At 39.0% G+C, this 24,172-nt stretch overlaps 1 protein-coding gene and 1 pseudogene across 1 annotated transcript; both read left to right on the top strand.

Moving 5' to 3' along the window:
* The first annotated feature begins 375 nt into the window (after window positions 1–375).
* LOC145135195 (U6 spliceosomal RNA) lies at window positions 376–426 on the top strand (annotated as a pseudogene).
* Window positions 427–22,739: 22,313 nt separating this feature from the next.
* LOC145134316 (uncharacterized) lies at window positions 22,740–23,556 on the top strand. The gene has a single exon (XM_079069180.1). It carries the CDS (start codon window positions 22,810–22,812, stop codon window positions 23,272–23,274), a length of 465 nt encoding a protein of 154 aa, XP_078925306.1. The 5' UTR covers window positions 22,740–22,809; the 3' UTR covers window positions 23,275–23,556.
* Window positions 23,557–24,172: the final 616 nt, after the last annotated feature.

The raw sequence follows: 24,172 nt of genomic DNA, 5'->3' as shown, positions 1-24,172 counted from the left end.
GACTTAGGAGGGTAATTATGTTTCTAGTTTGTCCGTATTAGGTCACTAAGGTTTTTTTTGTGCGTATTAGACCAATATGGTTGTTATTACCGTTTAGAAATAGTCTTTTGTGCGTATTAAACCGGTAAAAAGGACTAATTCTAAACGGTAATAACAACCATATTGGTCTAATACGCACAAAAAAAACCTTAGTGACCTAATACGGACAAATTGGAAACCTAATTAACCTCCTAAGTCATTAACCCTAATTTTAAAGACATTGAGAATATATGACCATCAACAGTAAACCAGTTCGTTTAGAACTCGCGTCGTCCCATATCGACCAGAAGAAGAACCTACTACTCCTCTATATGGCGAAGCTCTTCATCTATAGTCGTCCCTTTGGGGACATCCGATAAATTTGGAACGATACAGAGAAGATTAGCAATTCTTACGTTTCAGTAGATGAACTACTGAAGTCATGATCAGACAACATGTGGATTCCATGGTCAGATTGATCTTCTTGTTGATGTCTTCAACCATTTGTGGCAAGTAAGGGTGATCTTTCTTTCTATAAAGTCTCCTTTAAGTTTTTTACTTTTCCTGTCATTAAGTTTCATGCTTTATAAACTTCCGTTTATGTGTTGTATATAGTCTGTATGTGTTTGTTTATGTGCTGATTTTTTATTCATTTTGCAACTTCAGTTTCTTAGTTCATGTTGTGGTTTTGCTCTTTATAAAATAATTGATAATAGACATCATTTGCAAGTCCCTGTTGGTTTTACATTTCCATTCGTTTTTGGACTTGGAAATTCTGGAAGGGTCGTGTGATAAGTTTAAATGGAAACAACTATTTTCAATCAAACAAGTCAGTCACATTGATTAGTAAGCATGTTTTCTAAATAATTATGATTAATGACTTAGGTGGATAATTAGGTTTCCAGTTTGTGTGTATTAGGTCACTGAGGTTTTTTTGTGCGTATTAGACCAATATGGATGTTATTATCGTTTAGGAATAGTCATTTTTACCGGTTAAACAGGAAGAAACCGGTAAAAAGGACTATTTCTAAACTGTAATAACAACCATATTGGTCTAATACGCACAAAAAAAACCTTAGTGACCTAATACAGATAAACTGGAAATCTAATTACCCTCCTAAGTCATTATCCCTTTTTTAAATCCTAAAACCATCAAGCGGTGGTATGAGTAAAAACAAACAATAGCTCCGAAAACCCCAAATCGACCACTAAAACGTAGGGACAACGACCTCAAAACCCTTCCTTTTTTGTTTTTTCCACATTGAAGATTGAGGAATCTGCCTAACAAAACCACTCATTAGCCAAAGAAAACACACTAAAAGTTATATAACTTTATTCTGCAAATGTAAAAGCATTCACCTAGTAGTTTTTATAAAATAGAACGTTAACATATATACTAGCTAGAGAATTGTGAAAAATAATCCTTTCATTATTTTTTTCTAAGAAACATACAAAAACGTTGGTGTAACTAGATGTTTTTTTTTTTTTATAAATAAAATCGATTTTTTTAAGCAATTAACAAATGGCAATGCCATCATTTGTTGTAATTTTCATTTTCGTCGATAGTTAAAATTCCACAAAAAATATTCGTGGGATTAAGTGGCCATATTTATTTTGAAAATCAATGAAAGAAATTATCGGATAAAATCATAAAGTCCTCAAAGGGGTCGGCAGACACTTGTCAAAACCCTTCAATCCTCGACACTTTGGGTTATACTCAGCCACAAGATTGTTGACTTTTTGGAGTCCACTAGCATAATTAAAGTAAAGCTCATTACAATTTCTCCACTTTCACCGCTACGTGTCCAATCCACCATGCAAAACTACTATAAATACGTAAATAATCTTTAGGCTAATATCACATTCTCATTAAATCTCGACATTCATAACAAGTCATATCGTATAAACACACATATTGAATATAGTACACTTCTTCCAACCATCACCATCATGAAGTTCCTACTACTACTTCTAGCTTTGCTTCTTGCTTCTTCAGCCATTTTAGGTGCCGAGTGCCGAGTTGCCCGCAAGAATTTAGGTATAGATCTTGGTGGCGTAGGGGTGGGTGTTGGGACAGGTGTTGGCATAGGAGGCAGTGGAAGCGGTTCTGGAGCAGGGGCTGGATCTGGATCTGGGTCTGGTTCGAGATCTTCTTCCTCCTCTTCAAGCTCCTCGAGCTCGAGCACTAGTGGCAATGGAGGAGGTGATTCTGAAGCAGGGTCATCCGCAGGATCATCTGCAGGATCCCATGCTGGTTCAGGACACCGAGGTGGCGATTAAATAAGGAAGTATATGAAATGTAATCGTATTTGTAACTAGTTATATCTAAATAAATGAATGGAAATACTAGCCATTTGTACTTCAAAGGAGTTGTATCTTCTTTTCCCCGTTAACTTCTGTACGAGTTAAGTGGTAGAATAAGTATGTGTATGTGTGGATAAAATGCTGTATACATAGTCTGTATCTTTCCGAGATTGAATGAACATTTTGAATTTGACCAAATGAGCACTTTACATTTCAACAAATAAAAGAGCTACATAATTTTTAACAATATTCATCAATTCTTTGCATGATGGGTTTTTAAAGGAATGATGTAAAAGGGACGCATATGTAAAGGAATGATGTCAAAACACATTAAACCATATTTTGTATGACTTAACCCATTAACTTATATATTGTTAATTAATTACTCATTAACTATCCAGATTAAGTAAAAACGTAAACAATCATTTATAGTTGTATACTTATGTATCAAAACATCAATAATGGTGAGTTCAATGAGGTGACAAGTCTATATATGTGTCATTCAATGGATGAAACTCTACCATTATGAGATGTCATCTTGGCATTCAATGAAATTGGAGTTCAATGGTCACTGAACTCTTCAATGAGAAAAAGGAAAATTTTTAATTCTTAAATATTTACTATAAATTATATTTTGTAACATTCTATTGAACTTTGTAGAGTTCAATGTATTGTAGGGAAAAAAATGATAGAGTTGTATGGATTGTAAAAAGATGATGTGACAATCCATTGAACTCTATAGAGTTCAGTGGATGTCCTAAGGCATAAAGAAACGACCCTCTTGACTTAATGCCACATATTTGTAACCATAGGTAAAATATTACGGAAATATACGACAACAAACAAAATAAGAAATTGTTGCGATTTTCGTTCAAAAGTGTTCTTAAAACAAATTCGTTTGTAACCGGACATTTGTTTTCAGAGATACAACAACTAGAAGCACCGCCCGAACCTAGCAAAACTCAGATTATATAAACACAAAACTTTGTAACCCACACACAATAATTAAAGACAAATTAAACTTTAAGGTGGTAACTAGTGACTGTTTAATTTGGTGATTTAATAAGGTTTTTAAAACTGAAATTTCATTTACGAAAAAATAAAATAACTGGTGAAAAGCCCATGAACTTTTGTTGGCTAACCGATTGTGCATTCATACGCATATGACTCACAATTGCACACAAGTACAGTGAACCGAAACCATTTCGGTTCACATTAACAAGACTAATAAACTTTTTTACTTATATATCCATTTTATTCTATCATCCCACTTATGTTGGCCGACTAAAAAACATACTTACCCTCTTTTCTTAATTATTTCAACTAACTCACTTTAAGAATTGATTTCTTATAAATTTTTATTCTGTTTTGGGCGGATAATATACCCAAAAAGGTATCACGAAGGAGAATATAGGTATATAAACATTTGTTGATTTTAATAATGTTTATGGTTTGAAATTCGTGTTCAAAAATATTATAGAACCATTTTTTAAAATGAGTTCAACCAATTTTTACAATAGTAACTTCTTTAAGTAAATAAAAAAAGGGATTTATATGACAATATAGACCTTCGGTTATGAGGCAAAATACCGCTTTAAAACAAGCATATTTGTTAAATTGAATCAGTTACACTGAAGTTTAATTGTTTAATATTGTTGTCAAAGTTCACTTTGATTAAGAAATTTAAGAAAGTGTAACTGTGTAATACCCAGAATCAGGAGGACCAGGAAAGGAAAGAAAAGCCCCAAGTCAAAGGAGTCAACTCGTCGAGTCCAAGGAGGAACTCGACGAGTCGGAGCGTGACCTGTGTCGCAGATTAAGTGACTGACTCGGCGAGTCGGGGAGACTGACTCGGCGAGTCTGGTCTGGGTTGGGAAACCCTAATTTCGGGACTTGACACCCTATTTAAGCATCTCATTCTCATTTCTAGGGTTTCATTTACAGCCCCCACTGTCCAGAGCGAAACCCTAATGTCCTCCATGGAAGTGTGAGCTATTATTGTGTGTTCTTGAGTGATTTGAAGTCTAGAAGAAGAAGAAGGAGTTGGAAGAGCTAAGGAGTGATTGTAGATCCAGAAGGAGTCCCTCTTCCTAATCACTTTCTGGTAATCAAGCTCTTACCTTGATCTATGGTTTCTTAGATCTCTTCATGTCCCTTTTATGAGACTTTTGGGACCATTCCCAAGGCCAACCCGAGTATTGAGCCTTTGAGGACGAATAGAGATTAGATCTGAGCATTTCTGAGCTCTAGAAGCTCTGAGTGAGAAGCTTTACTCAGCTATGACTTCCTTTCATGACTTAGACCTCCATTATAGCTTGATTTTGGTGTTCTAGCCTCATAACCCCTTGCATGCACGTAAAGTCAGCAACTTTACGTGTAATGCTAGCATAAGGAGTCCAGATCTATGAGTTGGAAGTGTTGGAATAGACTGAAATCGACAGACTAGCACTACAAGAAAAAGTTGAAATAACTATGGAAATTTTCTACGGAAGTATAATTCGTAGTTATTCTGCAATGGAATATGCTACAGAATGGCTTGTCGTAGCTATTTTGCTATGGAATTTGCTATAAAATTACATTTCGTAGCTAATATTTGAATAGTTACGAAATTTTGCTAAGAAATTAAAAACTGTAGTTATTCTACTATGGACTATGCTACAGAATAGTTAGACGTAGGTATATTTGCTACAGAATTAGCTACAGAATTATGTTTTGTAGCTAATATTTGAATAACTACGGAATTTTACTACGTAATCGGAGTCCGTAGTTATCACGCTACAGAATTTACTAGAGAATTATAAGGTGTAGGTATTTTGCTACAAATTTTACTACGGATCAAAGTTTGTAGTTATTTTGCTACAGAAATTGTTACGGAATCAAAATCTATAACTATTTTGCTACAACATTTTCCACCGAATCTAATTTCGTAGCTAGCTTACTACAACATTTGTTACGGAGTCAAAAATCCATAGTTATGCCGCTACAGAATTTGCTACGGAATCATAGGTTGTAACTATTATACTCTAAAATAAAAACCATAAATATTATGCAATAGAATTTTCCGGCATGAATACGGGTGTGAATTATTTGGTTTGCAACCGGAATACCCGAAAACGAAATCGAACCGATCGAAATCGATTTCAAACCGAACCATTTTCAAATTTGGTTTTTGGTTTGCTCTAAGACCAAAACGAATTTTGAATTTGGTTTTTTGTTTGAGTTTTGGTCTCATAAACTTTAGACCAAACCGAACCAAAAATACGAATTGCATTAATTTATTAATTAATTAAAAATTATATTTTATATTTCATATATTGAATAAAAATATTAAATAACCAACATAAAGTAAAAGACATTTTATCCCTTTAACAAATTTAGGGTTTTCAGTTATCAGTCTTTACGACTCATAATCCTCACAAATTCATGACTCACACGCACATTACACTTTCCGTTTTCAATTACATATGTCAATCATATAAACTTTTGATCGATCTTCATGTTTGGAACTTTATCTTTTTATGTTTGAACCTTTCTAATTTGTGTTTTGAAAATTACAACATTGAATTCGATTTGGTTCGATTTTCAAATCAGACAAAACCGAAGCATATAAAAGTAGAATTTGGTTTTTGTGTGGTCTAAACGGGTTTGAATTTGATTTGGTTAGATTTTCAAATTAGACAAAAAAAATTTCAAACCGTGGAAACTGATTTAAGGAAACCAAAGAACCCATAAACGGAAACCGATTCCCACACCTAACATTGAAGCCATTCTTGAATTTTGAGTCCGGAATTTAGTAGGAACCACGTTGCGTTTGAGGTCAGCGAGAACTGACACAAACCTTAGAAAGTAGGTTGGGGGTCACATCCCGTTTGTTCGATTGTGGTGCTTTCTGATGCACATGGATCTCGAGTGAACCTCTTAATAGAAAATGCACCCCTCGGTCTAAATAACCCACACAAGTAAATAGTGTCGGTCGTGTAGAAAATCATTTTAAAAAGATTGTCTATTTTGGATCAGTGAGCATACCAATTATCGTATCGGCAATGGAATCTTGATTTTCTGTTCTACAGGCTTGCACTAACATCAAAAGAATGATATTTTCCTTTTAACTTGAATATCAAAGAATTATTTTTATAAAATCTATCTAACTTCAATTTTATTTTAGACTCAGACTTGGTCAACATCGATGTTAATCGGTCAATCTTAAATTCGGTCAAATATTACTTTGATTTATAAAAAAATAAAAAAATTAATAAACCCTAAATTAATAACCAAAATTCCTTTTTTTTTACTTTCACATTCCCGCTTAGGAATTCCAAGCTCCTACTCTCCTATGCGATTTTATCTCCGACGAAGGCAAGTACCGACGATGATGTCTTTGTTCTCTGGCATATCCGACAATGTCTCTCTTATCCTATGAGATTGACGATGACTTCAACCAACAACAGTTGTTACCACCTCAAAAATTCCGTGCAACCCTTAGAAAATTCCCGAGAAGAAGGTCTTTAATTGAGTTCTGGTACCAATTAATTTTCATACCAACTTCTTTTCTTTACAACCGAATTCTATAAAGCAAGGGATTCAGTCAATATCCAGGTTAGCATCTCCTTACTACATGTAATTCTGTTTAATCACTTCTTTTGTGTACACTTTTCTTTCTTCTACTTGTTTTGCATCTCCTGTGAACCTTCCAAATAGCCTCACTATTTGCATATTTTGTATGCTCATAAACTGTTTGATAAAATGCTTAGTGAATTCTGTTTTTTTTTAATTTTTTACAAAAGAAACTTAGTATATCTAAAAGAGTATATATCTTGTTATTCCTAAAAGAGTATAATAAGTAATGGACATTTGCTACTTATTTTGAGTAAATTAAATGAAATTTTATTTGTTTTTTTTAAATATGAACAGATTCACAGGAATAAGAAGAACAGATTGTATGGTATCTTGCAAGTTAACCCTAACATGTATCGGTGTGGTACATACAAACAAACAAGTTCCATCTCGGACAAAAAGTAGAGGATCATTTCCACTTGATGGGACATTCTTCCAGATCAACGAGTTATTGTATGGTATTTTCCTTTTTCTTATAGCAAATATATGTTGATTCCTGATTTTCTAGATAGTGATTAAACTTTCATGTTATTGAAATTTGTTTTGTTCTTTACCTTGTCTGATGGACTTTTTGACCATGTGGATGGTAATGCCCCTAACTTCATTTAGCACCTGATGTGGCCTGTGTTTGTCTACAATATTTTGATCCTGAGGTGGAAGTGTTTATACGATTTAACTCTTCATTTTGGGATGATCTATACTTTGGTTATTGGATTTTTTTGCCATCATGGACGACGTTGCCCCTTGCTCTAGTTTTGCTCATGCTCTGTTTTTTCCCCGTTATCGGCCTTTCTCATTGTTTTTAATTGGTTGTTGTTTTCAAAGTGCCTTTTGGTTGGCTTCTTTGGATTAATTATCAAGCTCATTATTCCTTGTTTATGCTGAGCTGTGCCTTAGTGATGCTTCTTTTGGTATTGTTTTTAAATTTTAATGCTCTCTTTGCATTTTTTATAATTATTCTGATTTACGAGTTCAATTTTTTCTGATTTTTGTGTAGGTAAATTGAAAGAGAAGAAGTAAACAAAGAGGTGGGAGGAGGGATCAATTTTGAACTACTAAACTAATCACATATGTTTATGGTCAGGGGCATAATTATCAATTATATTGTGGGCATTGTACTTGAAACAAGGTCTTTTTTTTTTTTTACAAACTTTCATTTATAATTTTAATAAAATCAGGTGTGGTGAATAGTCAATGTGCTAATTCAAATGCATGTGTATGTTTCAACCTGTGGTATAATATGCTTCTTGCCAACAGTTCAATGGAATTTCTGTCAATATCTTTTTTCCCTTTTTAAAAAAGTCTTTTCCCATATGATTTTAACTAATTTAAATCATGATGTTAAGACATGGTGTTGACTGAAAAAAAAAATCATTTGTATTTTATAAATTTATTGTTATTTTTTTCAGATTCATGTCACTTATAACATCTTAACTAATTTGATTTTGATTAAATTATGAGAAAACTATGTGAATGGTAACAAGATCCTTGTCAAACTCCTGCACAAACCACAGTTGACCATTTTACCCCTGCACAAACATTATCTCATTCTTTGGTGCACTTGATACAACAATAATGTCAATCTTCTGTTTTTTTACGAGCTGATGCACAAACCTGCATAGAAGAGATGAAGTTTTTTTACGAGGTATGCATAGAGACAACTTGTTTCTTGTTGTCAAACTCTTGCTGCTTTAGACCATATTTCATCCAAGGTGGGTTTTTTCGAACCGGTTTCATATGAACCGAACAAAACCGGTTTAGATAGGTTTGGATTTTTTCATGAAGGAACCGGTTTGAAACCGAATCGGTTTAGGCTTGAATCGGTGTTGACTTATTTGACCTGAACCGAACCGGTTTAAAAAATTGAACTCAGTTTAGAAAAAAAAACAGTTTGTGCACCTCTAACTTAGACATTCAAAGCTATTGCATATAATAATTGTATAGCTGATTAATTTCTTTGACTAAAAATGAAAATCGTTTTTTTAATGATAAAACTAATAAAATAAAATTTTGTAAAATATTTAAAGGATTTACGTTTGCCAGTGTTTAATAATATAATACTTATGTAGTAAAAGCAACATGGTTATGTCTTTCCTTTTCTAAAAAATCATACAATACTCTTATATATTTGACAAAAATTCTATAAGATATGACTTTTGACTTATTCCTTTTTATCTTAAATCCATACCATATATATCCTTCGTGTATTACCTTTTCATGATTCATATATATATATATATATATATATATATATATATATATATATATATATATATATATATATATATATATATATATCTTCTCATTTACTAAATTAGAGGCAAATTAGAAATTCAAATTTTTTAATATCTTCTTCCCACTCCCGGGAAAACTAATCTCCCTAAATCCACTCCCTTCAAAACCGTTTCCCGATTAATTGCCCACGTCGAGGAGAATTTAGTGTACTCTTCCTGCATTCCTCTCGTCTTCTAGGTTTGTTCGCTTCTTTCGATCAAAGTGCTTCCCTCGTCAGGTATGTTTTATTTTATTTCTTCCCATGTCTTCCTAATTTTCATATATTGTAACTATCAGTAACTAACAGGAAAATTAATAATGACGTTTTACTTGTGTTAGCCTTGCTTCTATTTAGTATATTCCAATTCAAATTATCTTCTCCCTCTTCGGTATTCTTGCGACATTTCGGTTATGAAAACCAAATAAATGATCGAATTCTCTGTTTTCTACAATTATATTATGAAGTTGTCGTTTGGTAACATTATTATACCAAGATTTGTTAGATCATGAGAACATATTAATTTTTACATTAGTTTTTCATACGAAACTGTTAAAAATAAGTAACAATTGTCCTCTTTTAAAATTCATTGTTTTATATGTTATAAAGCATAGTGGAGTTCACATGCCAATTTTGATGATCTGCAGCAAAATTTTTACATGTACATCATTTGTCATTTACCGTATTTTAAATGTAGCTTTTGTAGCATAGTACCATTTTATTGCTTTAATGATTCATTAACACTTGTTGTCTTTGGGAATCATACTTCCTGATTTTATCAAAATCATTATTAGTTTTGTTGTGCCCCGGTTGTCTATGGGTCAACCTTGCCTACTATGTCATCTTCTGTGAACATTATTCCAACCACATCATACCTAGTTGTAAAATCAACATAATGAAATGGCCCCATTTTATGTTTCGTTCTCTTACTATATGTATATGGTGCAGCTAGCAGGAAAGATGTCTTCTGTCCCATTGAAAGGAGTTCCAACAAGGTCACACAAACTTATGCTAATATATTTCTTTCGATACATCTTCTGGTGAGATTTTATATATTTGTGATATTAATGTTAGGAGGAATATACAGGAAAAACTCCATGTTTACTCATACTAAGGATCATGACGGAAAGACATTCCTAGATGACAAAGCGAAAAAAGTTCATGTAAGTTTATTTAAGTAATTTGATAATATTAAATTAAAGATGTTGTATAAATTGTATATTAATACCATGATAACATTGTAGGATTTTATTGAGTCTAGACGTGCGGATTTGGAACTATTAGGAGAGGAAGTTGATGAAAATGAGTTGTTTTATACAGTTGTTGGAGGACATGACCGTAAAAGAAGAATTTATGGGCTTGACTCATATGGCAGATCCATTTTCCGTGTAGATTCTTCTAAAGCATGCACTTCACCGGATACAAATTCCGAGAAACATCATCTCGAGACCAAGATCCAAAAGCTAGAGGAAACTATAGTGCAACAAAGAATCAACTTGGATGAAGTGAGAAACACGATCAATGATATGAGAAACGTGATTAACTAGTAATATTTTCTTTAATTGTTCGTTTATCATTTGTAGCTACATTTTAGTTTTTAAATAATTTGTCTCACGTTTTGGACAAAGTACGAAAACATTGGATGATACCATATTTTTATTAAGAATTTATGTAGCTTTGTTTTATTTTATTTTGCATTTTCATAATGTTTGTTGTGAGAAAATTAGTTCGGGGATGATTTTGTAGTAAGTTTTGTATGTATTTTGCTATGGGATTGATCTTGTCACCATTTTTCGTTATGGAACTACTCTGTAGTTATTTTTATATGCATTTATCTACGAATTTATTTTATAGTTAAATTGCTATGGATTTTCTACGAAAGTTATTCCGTCATGGTATTTTTTTTTTTTTTTTTTTTTTTTTTTTTTTTTGCTATGGATGTAGACTGTAGTGAATTTGTTACAGAATTTCTCCGTCATAGAAACTGCTACCAAATTTCTCCATCATGGAATTCGCTACGAAATTTTTGTTACGAAATTAGTCCGTAGTGAGTTTACTACGAAATAGTTGCTACGAAATTAGTTCATAGTGATTTTGCTCTGGAATATTTTCTACGAAATTAGCTTGTAGTAAGTTTGCTACGGATTTGCTATGACATGGTCCGTAATTAATTTGCTATAGAATCGTTACGGAAAATTTTGTAGGTACTTCGCTACAGATTCACTACGGAGATCGTATGTAGCTATTTTGCTATGGAAGAATGTTGTTGGAAATTCCGTAGCAAAGGTGCTACGGATTCCGTAACGACCCTTTAGCTACAAAGAAGTTTACTATAGAACGGTGTCATAGCAAATTCCGTAGCTCATCATGTTTACCTACGGAATTCATTGATTTAGCTACGAAATTTTCCGTAGCTAAATCACCTTTTTCTTGTAGTGTAGAGTTGTCACAAGGAGGACTCGACGAGTCAGCTCATTGACTCGGCGAGTCGGGTCGCAAAACCCAAACCCTTCCGTTTATGAGACGGATCAGTGAGTGGGGTTAGAAAAGGACTCAGCCAGTCTATGTCCGTGATGGACATGAAGATCACGGTACTCAACGAGTTCAAGGACGAACTCGGCGAGTCCAAGGCAATCTTCTTAGCTGATGAAGATGAACTCGACGAGTTGTAGAACAACTCGGCGAGTCGGTTGAAGATAGTCCCAAAGTGTTAGATGAAGGAGAACTCGTCGAGTTCTCGCTAGACTCGACGAGTGGAGTCGGGGTTGTTTGGAGTTTGAGGAGCATGGACTCGGCGAGTTGGTAGAACAACTCGGCGAGTCGAGTCAACTGGAAGGTTGACTTTGACCAGGACCTTGACCAGAGTTGACTTAGTTGACCTCTGGAGGACAGTTAGGCTAAGTTCTATTATTTGGTGTTGGTAGCTCGGTGAGCTAGGAGAGCAGCGCTTCCGAGAATAGTCGATTAGCAGCCCGAGGATTATCAGCAGAGTTCAGCAGTACAGGTGAGTTTCCTTCCAGTAGGAATGGGTCTACGACCATAATGCCAGCCCGTTTAGTTAGCAGTAGTTCCGGACTTCGGTCCGATGCAGTAGTTCAGTGTGCTTGAGGTCTTTGTGATTCAAGCATGTCTTTGTGTTATGTGTTCCGGACTTCGGTCCGATGCAGTATGCAGTATATGTGTTATGTTAGTAGTTATGATTATGTTATGCTATGTTCATTCAGTTTCCGGACTTCGGTCCGATGCAGAGGGCAAGACCCTGGTTAGTTCCGGACTTCGGTCCGATGCAGTCTCCAGACTTCGGTCCGATGCAGAGGGCAAGGCCCTGGTTAGTTCCGGACTTCGGTCCGATGCAGTTAGTCCGGACTTCGGTCCGATGCAGTGGGCAAGGCCGAGTAGTTGCTTTATATGTTATGTATGGTATGTGGTAGTTTGGGGGAGCTCACTAAGCTTTGTGCTTACAGTTTTCAGTTTTGGTTTCAGGTACTCAGTTTTCAAAAGAGGAGCTCGGGAAGATTGCAGTGCACACACCATTTGTTCAGCCTGGGATGTTTATACTCTGATATATTTGACAGTTGTTATAATATTTTGGGATACATTGCTTATGATTTTTATATGAGGTTTATCGACTATGGTTTTTATTATTAAATTAAACGAAAATTTCAGACTGTGTTTTTGGGATGTTAGAAGTTGGTATCAGAGCCTTGGTTTGAGGGATTCGGGCACACTTTCGGGTGTGTCTGAACTCAAACTAAGGAAGTGGTATAAAGTTTTCAAGAGAAAAACCATGTTTACAAAAGGATTTTGAGAAAAGAAAACAAATTTCAGAAAAAGTATAAAGGAAAGAGTTTTAGAAAAAGCAAAAAGAATTTTGAAAAGAGAAAAGGGTGTGGTGCATGCAATCAGCCGAGTTCAAGTAAGTATTCCCAAATTACCCATACAAGTTTATGTTATGATTATCGGTTTCAGTTTCAGTAGGACAGCATGCTAGATTAGGACTAAGGATTTAGGAAGGATGCCTTATGTGCCTATTATATGTGTATTAGCTTTATCAGAACAACATGCTAGAATAGGACTAAGGATCTAGGAGGATGCCTTATGTGCCTACTATATGTGTTTCGGCTTTATGAGAATTGCATGCTAGTATTGAGTAGATAGTAGTAGGATAGCCTGTTTAGGTTATGCCTGATAGTATGAGCTTAGCATTGTATGCTAGTACAGTTTCTCGTTATGCGAATAGTTTTGCTTGAGTAGTTTCCTGTGTCCGAATGCTGCTTGCTTTGTGCTTTGTAGGACTCTGAGTGATGGGAGTTAGCCATCAGGTGAATACGTCACGTCACATGTGATCAGGGTTGAATAATCTCAGAGTGCTGGATTTGGCCCTATTGCGCAGCTCTCGTTTGAGTTTAACCGTTGTAGGGACGAGTCTTTTACTCGAAGGATTATCTGAGCCTCGTCACATGTGATGGTATTCAGGTGATGGCTAATTGGCATTACAAGGAGGCCTTCAGCAGCTGAGGATTGGTTTGGGTGGAGTCAGAGATTTTACCTAGGGCAAGCCTAGGATGAGAGTAGCAGAGATCAGTAGCAGTAGAAGGGACTTGGTAGAGTCAAGGCAGTTCTTGAAGAAAGTACGGATAGATGTGGAAGGTAGTATGGGCTCGTACTACTGAAAGTAGAGGATCCGTACTCGATTCAAGAGGGGCCAAGACAAAGCCAGGGAACTTGTAGTGTGTATGTGTAATCCCTCAGCAGTGAAGTGTATTTTAATAGTTATTGTGTTATGCTTTCAGCATGGTGACATTGCGTGAGAGACCAGTAGGCAGATCAGGCGCCGGAGAGGGATCAGGCTCGGGTTCAGGGATCGAGCAGCTCGAAGAGCGGATGAGGGAGTTTATTTCAGCTGAGGTTACGCGCAGTATTCTAGATCAGACTCCTGTGATCTTTGGTACGGTCAAGGAGGGTATACTAGAGATTTTGGATGAGAGGCTTGGAGCCTTTCACGCAGAGATGATGGCTTTGCTAGGAGCGCGTACATTGACATTTCGAGAGTTTAGAGCTTGTGGAGCACCAGATTATTCATGGGGATAGGGACCCCATTACTAGTAGCAGATGGTTGGCAGATGTTGCCAACGCTTTCCGCGCGAGCCAGTGTTCCGAGGGGGACAAGGTCAGACTCGCCTCCTGTCTTTTGAAGAACAGAGCACGGGATTGGTGGGAGGAGGTTGGTCATGCCATGGGTGAGGATGCCACGTTGGACGCGATGACATGGAGTGATTTCTCGGCCAGGTTCAGGGCTGAGTTTGCGCCAGTGATTGAGGTACAGCAGTTAGCACGGGAGTTTCAGGACCTCCAGCAGACGACAGAGACTGTGGCGGAGATCACCGCCATGTTCAGGGAGAGGGCTCTTCTTGTTCCCCAGTATGTGGCGGACGAGGAAATGAAGAAGGCCTGATATCATGAGATGCTGAGGAGTGACATCCGACAGTTTATGAGCAGGTCCAACTGCAAGACACTGGAGGATATGATTGCTCGTGCCGGGGAGAGAGATATCGATTTGGAGATGGAGAGGAAGAGGAAGCCAGATGAGGATCAGTCAGTCACGGGTTCAGGCAAGAGGCCCAAGGGGCCAGATGGGAGATCGAGGGATTTTCAGGGCCGCAGTCGTTGTGGCAAGTGTGGCAGGACGCATGAGGGTTCGTGCAGGAGTGGTAGTGGAGCTGATTCTGGCTGCTTCAAGTGCGGCCGGACTGGTCATTTCAGCAGGGATTGCACTGCTACCACCACTCAGGGATCAGATTTGATTTGTTTTCATTGCAGTTAGAGGGGCCACAAGAAGGCTCAGTGTCCGAGTTTGTTACCAGCAGGACAGGTGATGACACTTGCCCGTGTGACTTTGAGGACCACCGACGGCCGTCAGGGCCGGGTAGAGGCGCCTGCGGTGGAAAGCAGGGCTTTTCAGTTGTCTGCAGTGGAGTCGCGAGTAGTATGCGAAGAACTACCCGACAATATTGGGCTAGAAGCTAAGTTTCAGGGTCAGTTAGCGACTACTCAATCGATTAATGAGGTAGTCGGGGTAGCTCGGGAGAAGGAGATTGGTTTGGATGGGCAGCGCAGTAAAAGGAAGCGAGCACTTATTTCAGGACAATTGGGAAGAAGTGAAGAGTCATACTCAGCTGACTTGGGTGTTGGAAGTCGGGAAGACCTTGAGGTGTGTGGTAAGTGTGGAGGAACTCATGGGTTTGCTTGTCACAAGTTCAGGTGTTTCAAGTGCGGGAAAAGGGGGCACGTGTATCGGGATTGTAAGAAGGATCAGATATGTTTTCATTGCCACCAGCCTGGTCATTTCAAGTCTTGCTGTCCTGTTTTGGTGGTGGAGAGAGTCCAGGTTCAGGCGCCCATTGTTCCGCAGGAAGTCAAGATCGAGCCGCACTAGATCGCAGATATGTCGTTTGAATTCTCCCTTTTGTAATAATTCTATTGTTAAGGTTCTACATCGGTAATGATAATGATACTTCGGAATTTTGTGGCCTGCTTGCGATTGAGTGATATGGTATCTGCATATCTTGGATTTTAGAATGATAGTTGTAGGACATCACCTGTAGAGCAGGTTACTTCGGATACAGTAGCGGTAGCAAGTATGTGTGAGACTCGGTAGCATCTCACTACCTTCGGGAAGGCGTTGTTCGGGTATAGGTGGGTTATATTCCAACACGGGGAGCACCTGAGAGAGGTGCTAGAGACTGTGAGGAGGGAGCTACTTTTGCAAAGTACTCCAAATGTGAGTTCTGGTTGTGTGAGGTGAAATTTCTTGGGTACCTTGTCAATCAGAAGGGTATTCTAGTCGTTCCGGCTAAGATGGAAGCCGTGATGCAATGGGAGTTTCCGAGGTCTCCAATTGGGATTCGGAGCTTCCTGGGTTTAGCGGGTTATTACCGGAGACGTATTCGGGTCCTTGGAAGTGGTGTGACCTTTTGGACTGGTTAGTATTGGCACACTAGCAATGGTAAGCGTGGTTTTCAGCAGATTGCGCATAGAATGGTAAGAATAATTGAGGATCCTTCCAGTATTGTGTGCTGTAAGACGTTAGTTGAATCAAAGTGGGGGAGAATCATTCGAGGATTTAGAGGTAGGAGTAGTTTTGAAACTGGGATAAGTTTCGCATCCTTGTCAGAAAGGGAGACAACCCAGGCAGCTGTATGATTTGACATAGTGTTAGAGTGTTGTAAGTCTGCGGGTGTAGCCGTAGCATTCACTAGCAGTCAGATAGTGTTAGAGTGTTGTAAGTCTGTGGGTGTAGCCGTAGCATTCACTAGCAGTCAGATAGTATTAGAGTGTTGTAAGTCTGCGGGTGTAGCCGTAGCATTCACTAGGGTAGTAGACAACGCGAGTCCGTGGTTAGGACGCGAGAAGGTCAGTAGTACCCACCAGTTCGGGTATAGCAGTGAGGATATGGAAATCCACAGATTGGATTTCGGAGTTTCCCAGATGGATTAGACTTGGTTAAGCCAATGATAAGACGGTAGAAGCGCCACTACAGAGAAGAGAGCAAAGAAGCAGTGGACTGCTTAAGGTCATTTATGGCATAAGGCTACCGGTGGTCATGTAGCAATCACTTTTAGCCTTGGGTTTGGTGACGTCAGGATTCGACGCATGGAACCAATCAGTTAGATCAGAAGGCCGTTAGGGCCACAGTGACAAGATAACTAGTAGCAGCTAGATCCATAGAAGGATTTCGTTCAGAAGTCGTGCGAGGTGGCTAAGCAGGGAGTCCTTTGACTACGCAATTGGGCTGGAACCCGATATTTCAGATGATTGGCGGAAAATTGAGACCAGATAGGTCTCGGTAGATGTCGGGAAGCAGCCATGTGGCAGCATACAGTTCAAGGTTTCGGGCAGTTCAGTGTTCAGGAAGTTCAGTGTTCAGACAGATCAATGTTTCAGACAATCAGTGTTCCAGACGGTTCAGTGTTTCCAGGTAGATCAGCGTTTCAAACAGTGTTGGGTCTCCGACGGTAATGGTATTTTGGATTTTCATGGATAGCCTGGGGAGTGACAAGTCACTCATAACATAATTATCCGAGTTATGGCCAAGTATAAGTGGATCGCAGGGATAAGTGGATCTGTGAATTCTGCTGTTCTAGTGGGAATCTGGAGTAGTTAGCATGTAAGGAATGGTAAGGAATGATTTCGAGGATGGAATCTAATTTAAATGGCTGGAGTAATGAATAGCGTGAAAGGTATGTTCTTCGCAGTGGCAGAGGAGATGGTTAGTTATGGAGAGTTGCCTTGGGGAAGCCAGAAAACGCTCAAGGAAAAGAGGGTGAGCCCCTAGAATGTTCATCATAAGTACTCGGGGAGTACCAGGTGGATGGTCAGTTGGGTAAGATATGTTCTCAAGATTGTTGAGAATTAGAGTGCACTTGAGGATTGTTATCTGCGATGATTAGTTTTAGTCTGAATGACCGGGTGAAAGGTCGATGGAAGTGGCCAGCGGGAGTTAGACTCTTCCGGCAGCAGTGTTGAAAGCAGATTGCATAACAGTTGGACGTAGCGGACTTCGAGGACGAAGTCTAGTTTAAGTGGGGGAGAGTTGTAACACCCAGAATCAGGAGGACCAGGAAAGGAAAGAAAAGCCCCAAGTCAAAGGAGCCAACTCGTCGAGTCCAAGGAGGAACTCGACGAGTCGGAGCGTGACCCGTGTCGCGGATTAAGTGACCGACTCGGCGAGTCGGGGAGACTGACTCGACGAGTCTGGTCTGGGTTGGGAAACCCTAATTTCGGGACTTGGCACCCTATTTAAGCATCTCATTCTCATTTCTAGGGTTTCATTTACAGCCCCCACTATCCAGAGCGAAACCCTAATGTCCTCCATGGAAGTGTGAGCTATTATTGTGTGTTCTTGAGTGATTTGAAGTCTAGAAGAAGAAGGAGTTGGAAGAGCTAAGGAGTGATTGTAGATCCAGAAGGAGCCCCTCTTCCTAATCACTTTCTGGTAATCAAGCTCTTACCTTGATCTATGGTTTCTTAGATCTCTTCATGTCCCTTTTATGAGACTTTGGGACCATTCCCAAGGCCAACCCGAGTATTGAGCCTTTAAGGATGAATAGAGATTAGATCTGAGCATTTCTAAGCTCTAGAAGCTCTGAGTGAGAAGCTTTACTCAACTATGGCTTCCTTTCATGACTTAGACCTCCATTATAGCTTGATTTTGGTGTTCTAGCCTCATAACCCCTTGCATGCACGTAAAGTCAGCAACTTTACGTGCAATGCTAGCATAAGGAGTCCAGATCTATGAGTTGGAAGTGTTGGAATAGACTGAAATCGACAGACTAGAGTTGTCACAAGGAGGACTCGGCGAGTCAGCTTATGGACTCGGCGAGTCGGGTCGCAAAACCCAAACCCTTCCGTTTATGAGTCGGATCAGTGAGTGGGGTTAGAAAAGGACTCAGCCAGTCTGTGTCCGTGATGGACATGAAGATCATGGTACTCGACGAGTTCAAGGAGGAACTCGACGAGTCCAAGGCAATCTTCTTAGCTGATGAAGATGAACTCGGCGAGTTGTAGAACAACTCGGCGAGTCGGTTGAAGATAGTCCCGAAGTGTTAGATGAAGGAGAACTCGTCGAGTTCTCGCTAGACTCGACGAGTGGAGTCGGGGTTGTTTGGAGTTTGAGGAGCATGGACTCGGCGAGTTGGTAGAACAACTCGGCGAGTCGAGTCAACTGGAAGGTTGACTTTGACCAGGACCTTGACCAGAGTTGACTTAGTTGACCTCTGGAGGACAGTTAGGCTAAGTTCTATTATTTGGTGTTGGTAGCTCGGTGAGCTAGGAGAGCAGCGCTTCCGAGAATAGTCGATTAGCAGCCCGAGGATTATCAGCAGAGTTCAGCAGTACAGGTGAGTTTCCTTCCAGTAGGAATGGGTCTACGACCATAATGCCAGCCCGTTTAGTTAGCAGTAGTTCCGGACTTCGGTCCGATGCAGTAGTTCAGTGTTCTTGAGGTCTTTATGATTCAAGCATGTCTTTGTGTTATGTGTTCCGGACTTCGGTCCGATGCAGTATGTTGTATATGTGTTATGTTAGTAGTTATGATTATGTTATGCTATGTTCATTCAGTTTTCGGACTTCGGTCCGATGCAGAGGGCAAGGCCCTGGTTAGTTCCGGACTTCGGTCCGATGCAGTCTCCGGACTTCGGTTCGATGCAGAGGGCAAGGCCCTGGTTAGTTCCGGACTTCGGTCCGATGCAGTTAGTCCGGACTTCGGTCCGATGCAGTGGGCAAGGCCGAGTAGTTGCTTTATATGTTATGTATGGTATGTGGTAGTTTGGGGGAGCTCACTAAGCTTTGTGCTTACAGTTTTCAGTTTTGGTTTCAGGTACTCAGTTTTCAAAAGAGGAACTCGGGAAGATTGCAGTGCACACACCATTTGTTCAGCCTGGGATGTTTATACTCTGATATATTTGACAGTTGTTATAATATTTTGGGATACATTGCTTATGATTTTTATATGAGGTTTATCGACTATGGTTTTTATTATTAAATTAAACGAAAATTTCAGACTGTGTTTTTGGGATGTTAGAAGTTGGTATCAGAGCCTTGGTTTGAGGGATTCGGGCACACTTTCGGGTGTGTCTGAACTCAAACTAAGGAAGTGGTATAAAGTTTTCAAGAGAAAAACCATGTTTACAAAAGGATTTTGAGAAAAGAAAACAAATTTCAGAAAAAGTATAAAGGAAAGAGTTTTAGAAAAAGCAAAAAGAATTTTGAAAAGAGAAAAGGGTGTGGTGCATGCAATCAGCCGAGTTCAAGTAAGTATTCCCAAATTACCCATACAAGTTTATGTTATGATTATCGGTTTCAGTTTCAGTAGGACAGCATGCTAGATTAGGACTAAGGATTTAGGAAGGATGCCTTATGTGCCTATTATATGTGTATTAGCTTTATCAGAACAACATGCTAGAATAGGACTAAGGATCTAGGAGGATGCCTTATGTGCCTACTATATGTGTTTCGGCTTTATGAGAATTGCATGCTAGTATTGAGTAGATAGTAGTAGGATAGCCTGTTTAGGTTATGCCTGATAGTATGAGCTTAGCATTGTATGCTAGTACAGTTTCTCGTTATGCGAATAGTTTTGCTTGAGTAGTTTCCTGTGTCCGAATGCTGCTTGCTTTGTGCTTTGTAGGACTCTGAGTGATGGGAGTTAGCCATCAGGTGAATACGTCACGTCACATGTGATCAGGGTTGAATAATCTCAGAGTGCTGGATTTGGCCCTATTGCGCAGCTCTCGTTTGAGTTTAACCGTTGTAGGGACGAGTCTTTTACTCGAAGGATTATCTGAGCCTCGTCACATGTGATGGTATTCAGGTGATGGCTAATTGGCATTACAAGGAGGCCTTCAGCAGCTGAGGATTGGTTTGGGTGGAGTCAGAGATTTTACCTAGGGCAAGCCTAGGATGAGAGTAGCAGAGATCAGTAGCAGTAGAAGGGACTTGGTAGAGTCAAGGCAGTTCTTGAAGAAAGTACGGATAGATGTGGAAGGTAGTATGGGCTCGTACTACTGAAAGTAGAGGATCCGTACTCGATTCAAGAGGGGCCAAGACAAAGCCAGGGAACTTGTAGTGTGTATGTGTAATCCCTCAGCAGTGAAGTGTATTTTAATAGTTATTGTGTTATGCTTTCAGCATGGTGACATTGCGTGAGAGACCAGTAGGCAGATCAGGCGCCGGAGAGGGATCAGGCTCGGGTTCAGGGATCGAGCAGCTCGAGGAGCGGATGAGGGAGTTTATTTCAGCTGAGGTTACGCGCAGTATTCTAGATCAGACTCCTGTGATCTTTGGTACGGTCAATGAGGGTATACTAGAGATTTTGGATGAGAGGCTTGGAGCCTTTCACGCAGAGATGATGGCTTTGCTAGGAGCGCGTACATTGACATTTCGAGAGTTTAGAGCTTGTGGAGCACCAGATTATTCATGGGGATAGGGACCCCATTACTAGTAGCAGATGGTTGGCAGATGTTGCCAACGCTTTCCGCGCGAGCCAGTGTTCCGAGGGGGACAAGGTCAGACTCGCCTCCTGTCTTTTGAAGAACAGAGCACGGGATTGGTGGGAGGAGGTTGGTCATGCCATGGGTGAGGATGCCACGTTGGACGCGATGACATGGAGTGATTTCTCGGCCAGGTTCAGGGCTGAGTTTGCGCCAGTGATTGAGGTACAGCAGTTAGCACGGGAGTTTTAGGAAGGATGCCTTATGTGCCTATTATATGTGTATTAGCTTTATCAGAACAGCATGCTAGAATAGGACTAAGGATCTAGGAGGATGCCTTATGTGCCTGCTATATGTGTGCCCGAATCCTGTTTTCTCGAGGCGAATTACATAATTTTGATCACTTTATATATTAGATGATGTTAACTTAATTAGTTAATCCACGTTTACATATTTGTTATTCACTCATTAGCTTAATCAGTTAGTCTCTGTACATACATATAGTTTAATCCTCTCATTTGTTCTGTAACTTTTTCTTCAATGAAATGAATGAAGTTTCTCCCTTTCCCTCTCTAAACTCAAACATGGTATAGAGCAATGATCCTTCCATTCTTTCATTTCTTCATTAATTTCTTCAATTTTGATCTGATTTCTTCAATCGATTTAGCAATTATGTCTCAATCAGATGCGGGCAATTCTTCTGTTCATGATAATTCAAATCCTTACTAATTTCCTTGGTTCATAAGATAATCCAAGTGCGATTCTAGTCTCAAGTGTCTTTAATGGAGTCGGATTCATGGCCTGGAAACGCTCGGTGACAGTCACTTTGTCAGCCAAAACATATATGTACACGTGGATTAACTAATTAAGTTAACACATGATCACATTCAAAACGCACATCTAAACACCAGCATATTTGGCCGAAACTTAATTAAAAGATAACCTAAATATTTTGAACTATACTATCATGGTTTTGAATTATACAGTAATTAGCGAGCGACTAGAGTTCTTAAATGCCCCGTTTACGAATTTCATATCATCGACAAACACTTCAAAACGAGTTTTTTTTCTTCTTCCAGATAATCTCTACCGCATTTTGAGGTCAGCTGGCGGGAGATCCTTATCTTCTTGGTTTTAACCACATCTTATTTGGACTTTTGGATGGTGATTGGTGTGGATTTTATAGTTTTTTAAATGTAAGTAAATAATTGGAGAGTTCCACTATGATTTAAAGTGCAATCGATCATGGGTTGAGCAACAATAATGCCAATCATGGTAACATTGGCCACTATACGAGTATCCACTAGCATGCTCAACCCATTTTCAGCCACAATTCTATGCTTCTTTCACACTTCACCGAGTTTTTAGGCGAGAAAACATAAGCAAAAATTTCTCAAAAAAAACAAAAAATGGTGGGGACCAAAAAATTGTCATTCACCAGTTTTCAACACCGAAATACCAATGTTAATAATCGATCCATGTGTCCACCACTTTCACGTTGTTTTTAGTTATTCACCCACCCTCTGCACCTATAAGTAGACCTATGGTTTCGGAGCAATCACCAAACAAAATAAGCTAACCATTTCTTTTGATAAATAAGGCTTAAGGTATATGGCGAAAATGAAAGCAATGAGCCTCGCTAGCTTGCTAGTACTTTCAACTTTAGTCATGGTGTCAGAGAGTCGGGTGGCGAGAAAGGACTTGGGTTTGGATTTGGGTGGAGTAGGTATCGGTATAGGTACTGGAATTGGTATTGGACTGGGAGGAGGTGGTTCAGGGTCAGGGTCTGGTGCAGGTGCAGGAGGCTCTGGTTCTAGCTCCTCTTCCAGCTCCTCGAGCTCTAGTTCTTCCGGAGGAGGAGGGGGAGGAGCAGGCTCAGAAGCTGGCTCCTCTGCTGGTTCTCATGCTGGATCTGGTTCAGGAGGCCGGGGAGGCGGAGGTGGCGGCGGTGGTGGCGGTGGTGGAGGTGGAGGTGGAGGTGGTGGACGTGGAGGAGGGTCTGGTGAGGGAAGTGGCTATGGGTCTGGGTCTGGGTCTGGGCATGGGCGTGGAGGTGGAGGAGATGATCGCAAATAAGAAAATACGTACTTATCTTTTTCTTGGAAGATTTATGAATAAGTTACGCATGCATGCATGCACTAATTAAAAATGGTTCCTTGTGTATTAAGTCCCTTTTAGTTTATGATGAACAGTATGTTGGAGTGCTTTTAGTTCAACAACAAATTGTGGTTCGTAGTTCATGCTTGTACTGTTGTACCGTTGTACTGCATGCTATTGTAATATTTTGTCTTCTTTGGCAAATGATCAGGTTGCTTTCCAGTTATCCATACAATTATAAAATATATTATTTGTGTTAAACTAATTGCTTACGATGATCAGTTCAAAGGTAAAAGTTAGTTCAAATTAGTATCATGCCACACCCAACTTAAAGTCATCATGTGAGAGGTACATGAGTAAAAGCCAACAGTCAAGCATAAAGTATTACAACAACACACGTCATGAAGTCCAATAATAAGAAGTTAAATAATCCCGTTTCACAACCAAACCCTTTTAAACCTAAAGGTTCCATTTTCTTTTAGAGAACACAAGATCCACAGATTTGAAACTATAATCGAAAATTTTCGTTATTTGTAAGTTCCACATTCTTTTATAGTAACCGATCCCTTTTTAAGCAAAAGTTTCGGTTCTTGTAACCGAAACCTCGAAATAAGCATAAATATTTATATTTATTTATACATAATAGCTACATACTTCCATGTGTTTCATATGACAACAATGTGCTTTATTTTTTTAAACATAATACGATTGTACTTTAATTTCCATACACATAATAACACTATAATTTCAATTATACATATAATAGCAACGTACTTAGTTGGGTCTTTTATCAATGGATACATTTCTGAAATCACTGTTATTCTTTTTAAGGATTTCGTCTAAATTTTTTATAATAGACATTGTGTTGTAAATTAAG

This window comes from Lactuca virosa, chromosome 8 (assembly GCF_052849685.1).
Source record: "Lactuca virosa cultivar CGN04683 chromosome 8, Lactuca_virosa_CGN04683_v6, whole genome shotgun sequence".
In the NCBI taxonomy this organism is placed as follows: Eukaryota; Viridiplantae; Streptophyta; class Magnoliopsida; order Asterales; family Asteraceae; genus Lactuca; species Lactuca virosa.
The sequence above is the reverse complement of the archived record's forward strand: the minus strand, read 5'-3'. Positions and strand labels throughout refer to the sequence as shown.

What these genes read in the sequence shown, in the direction of transcription:
- LOC145134316 (XM_079069180.1), top strand. Translation starts at nt 22,810, where the DNA reads ATGGCGAAAATGAAAGCAATGAGCCTCGCTAGCTTGCTAGTACTTTCA.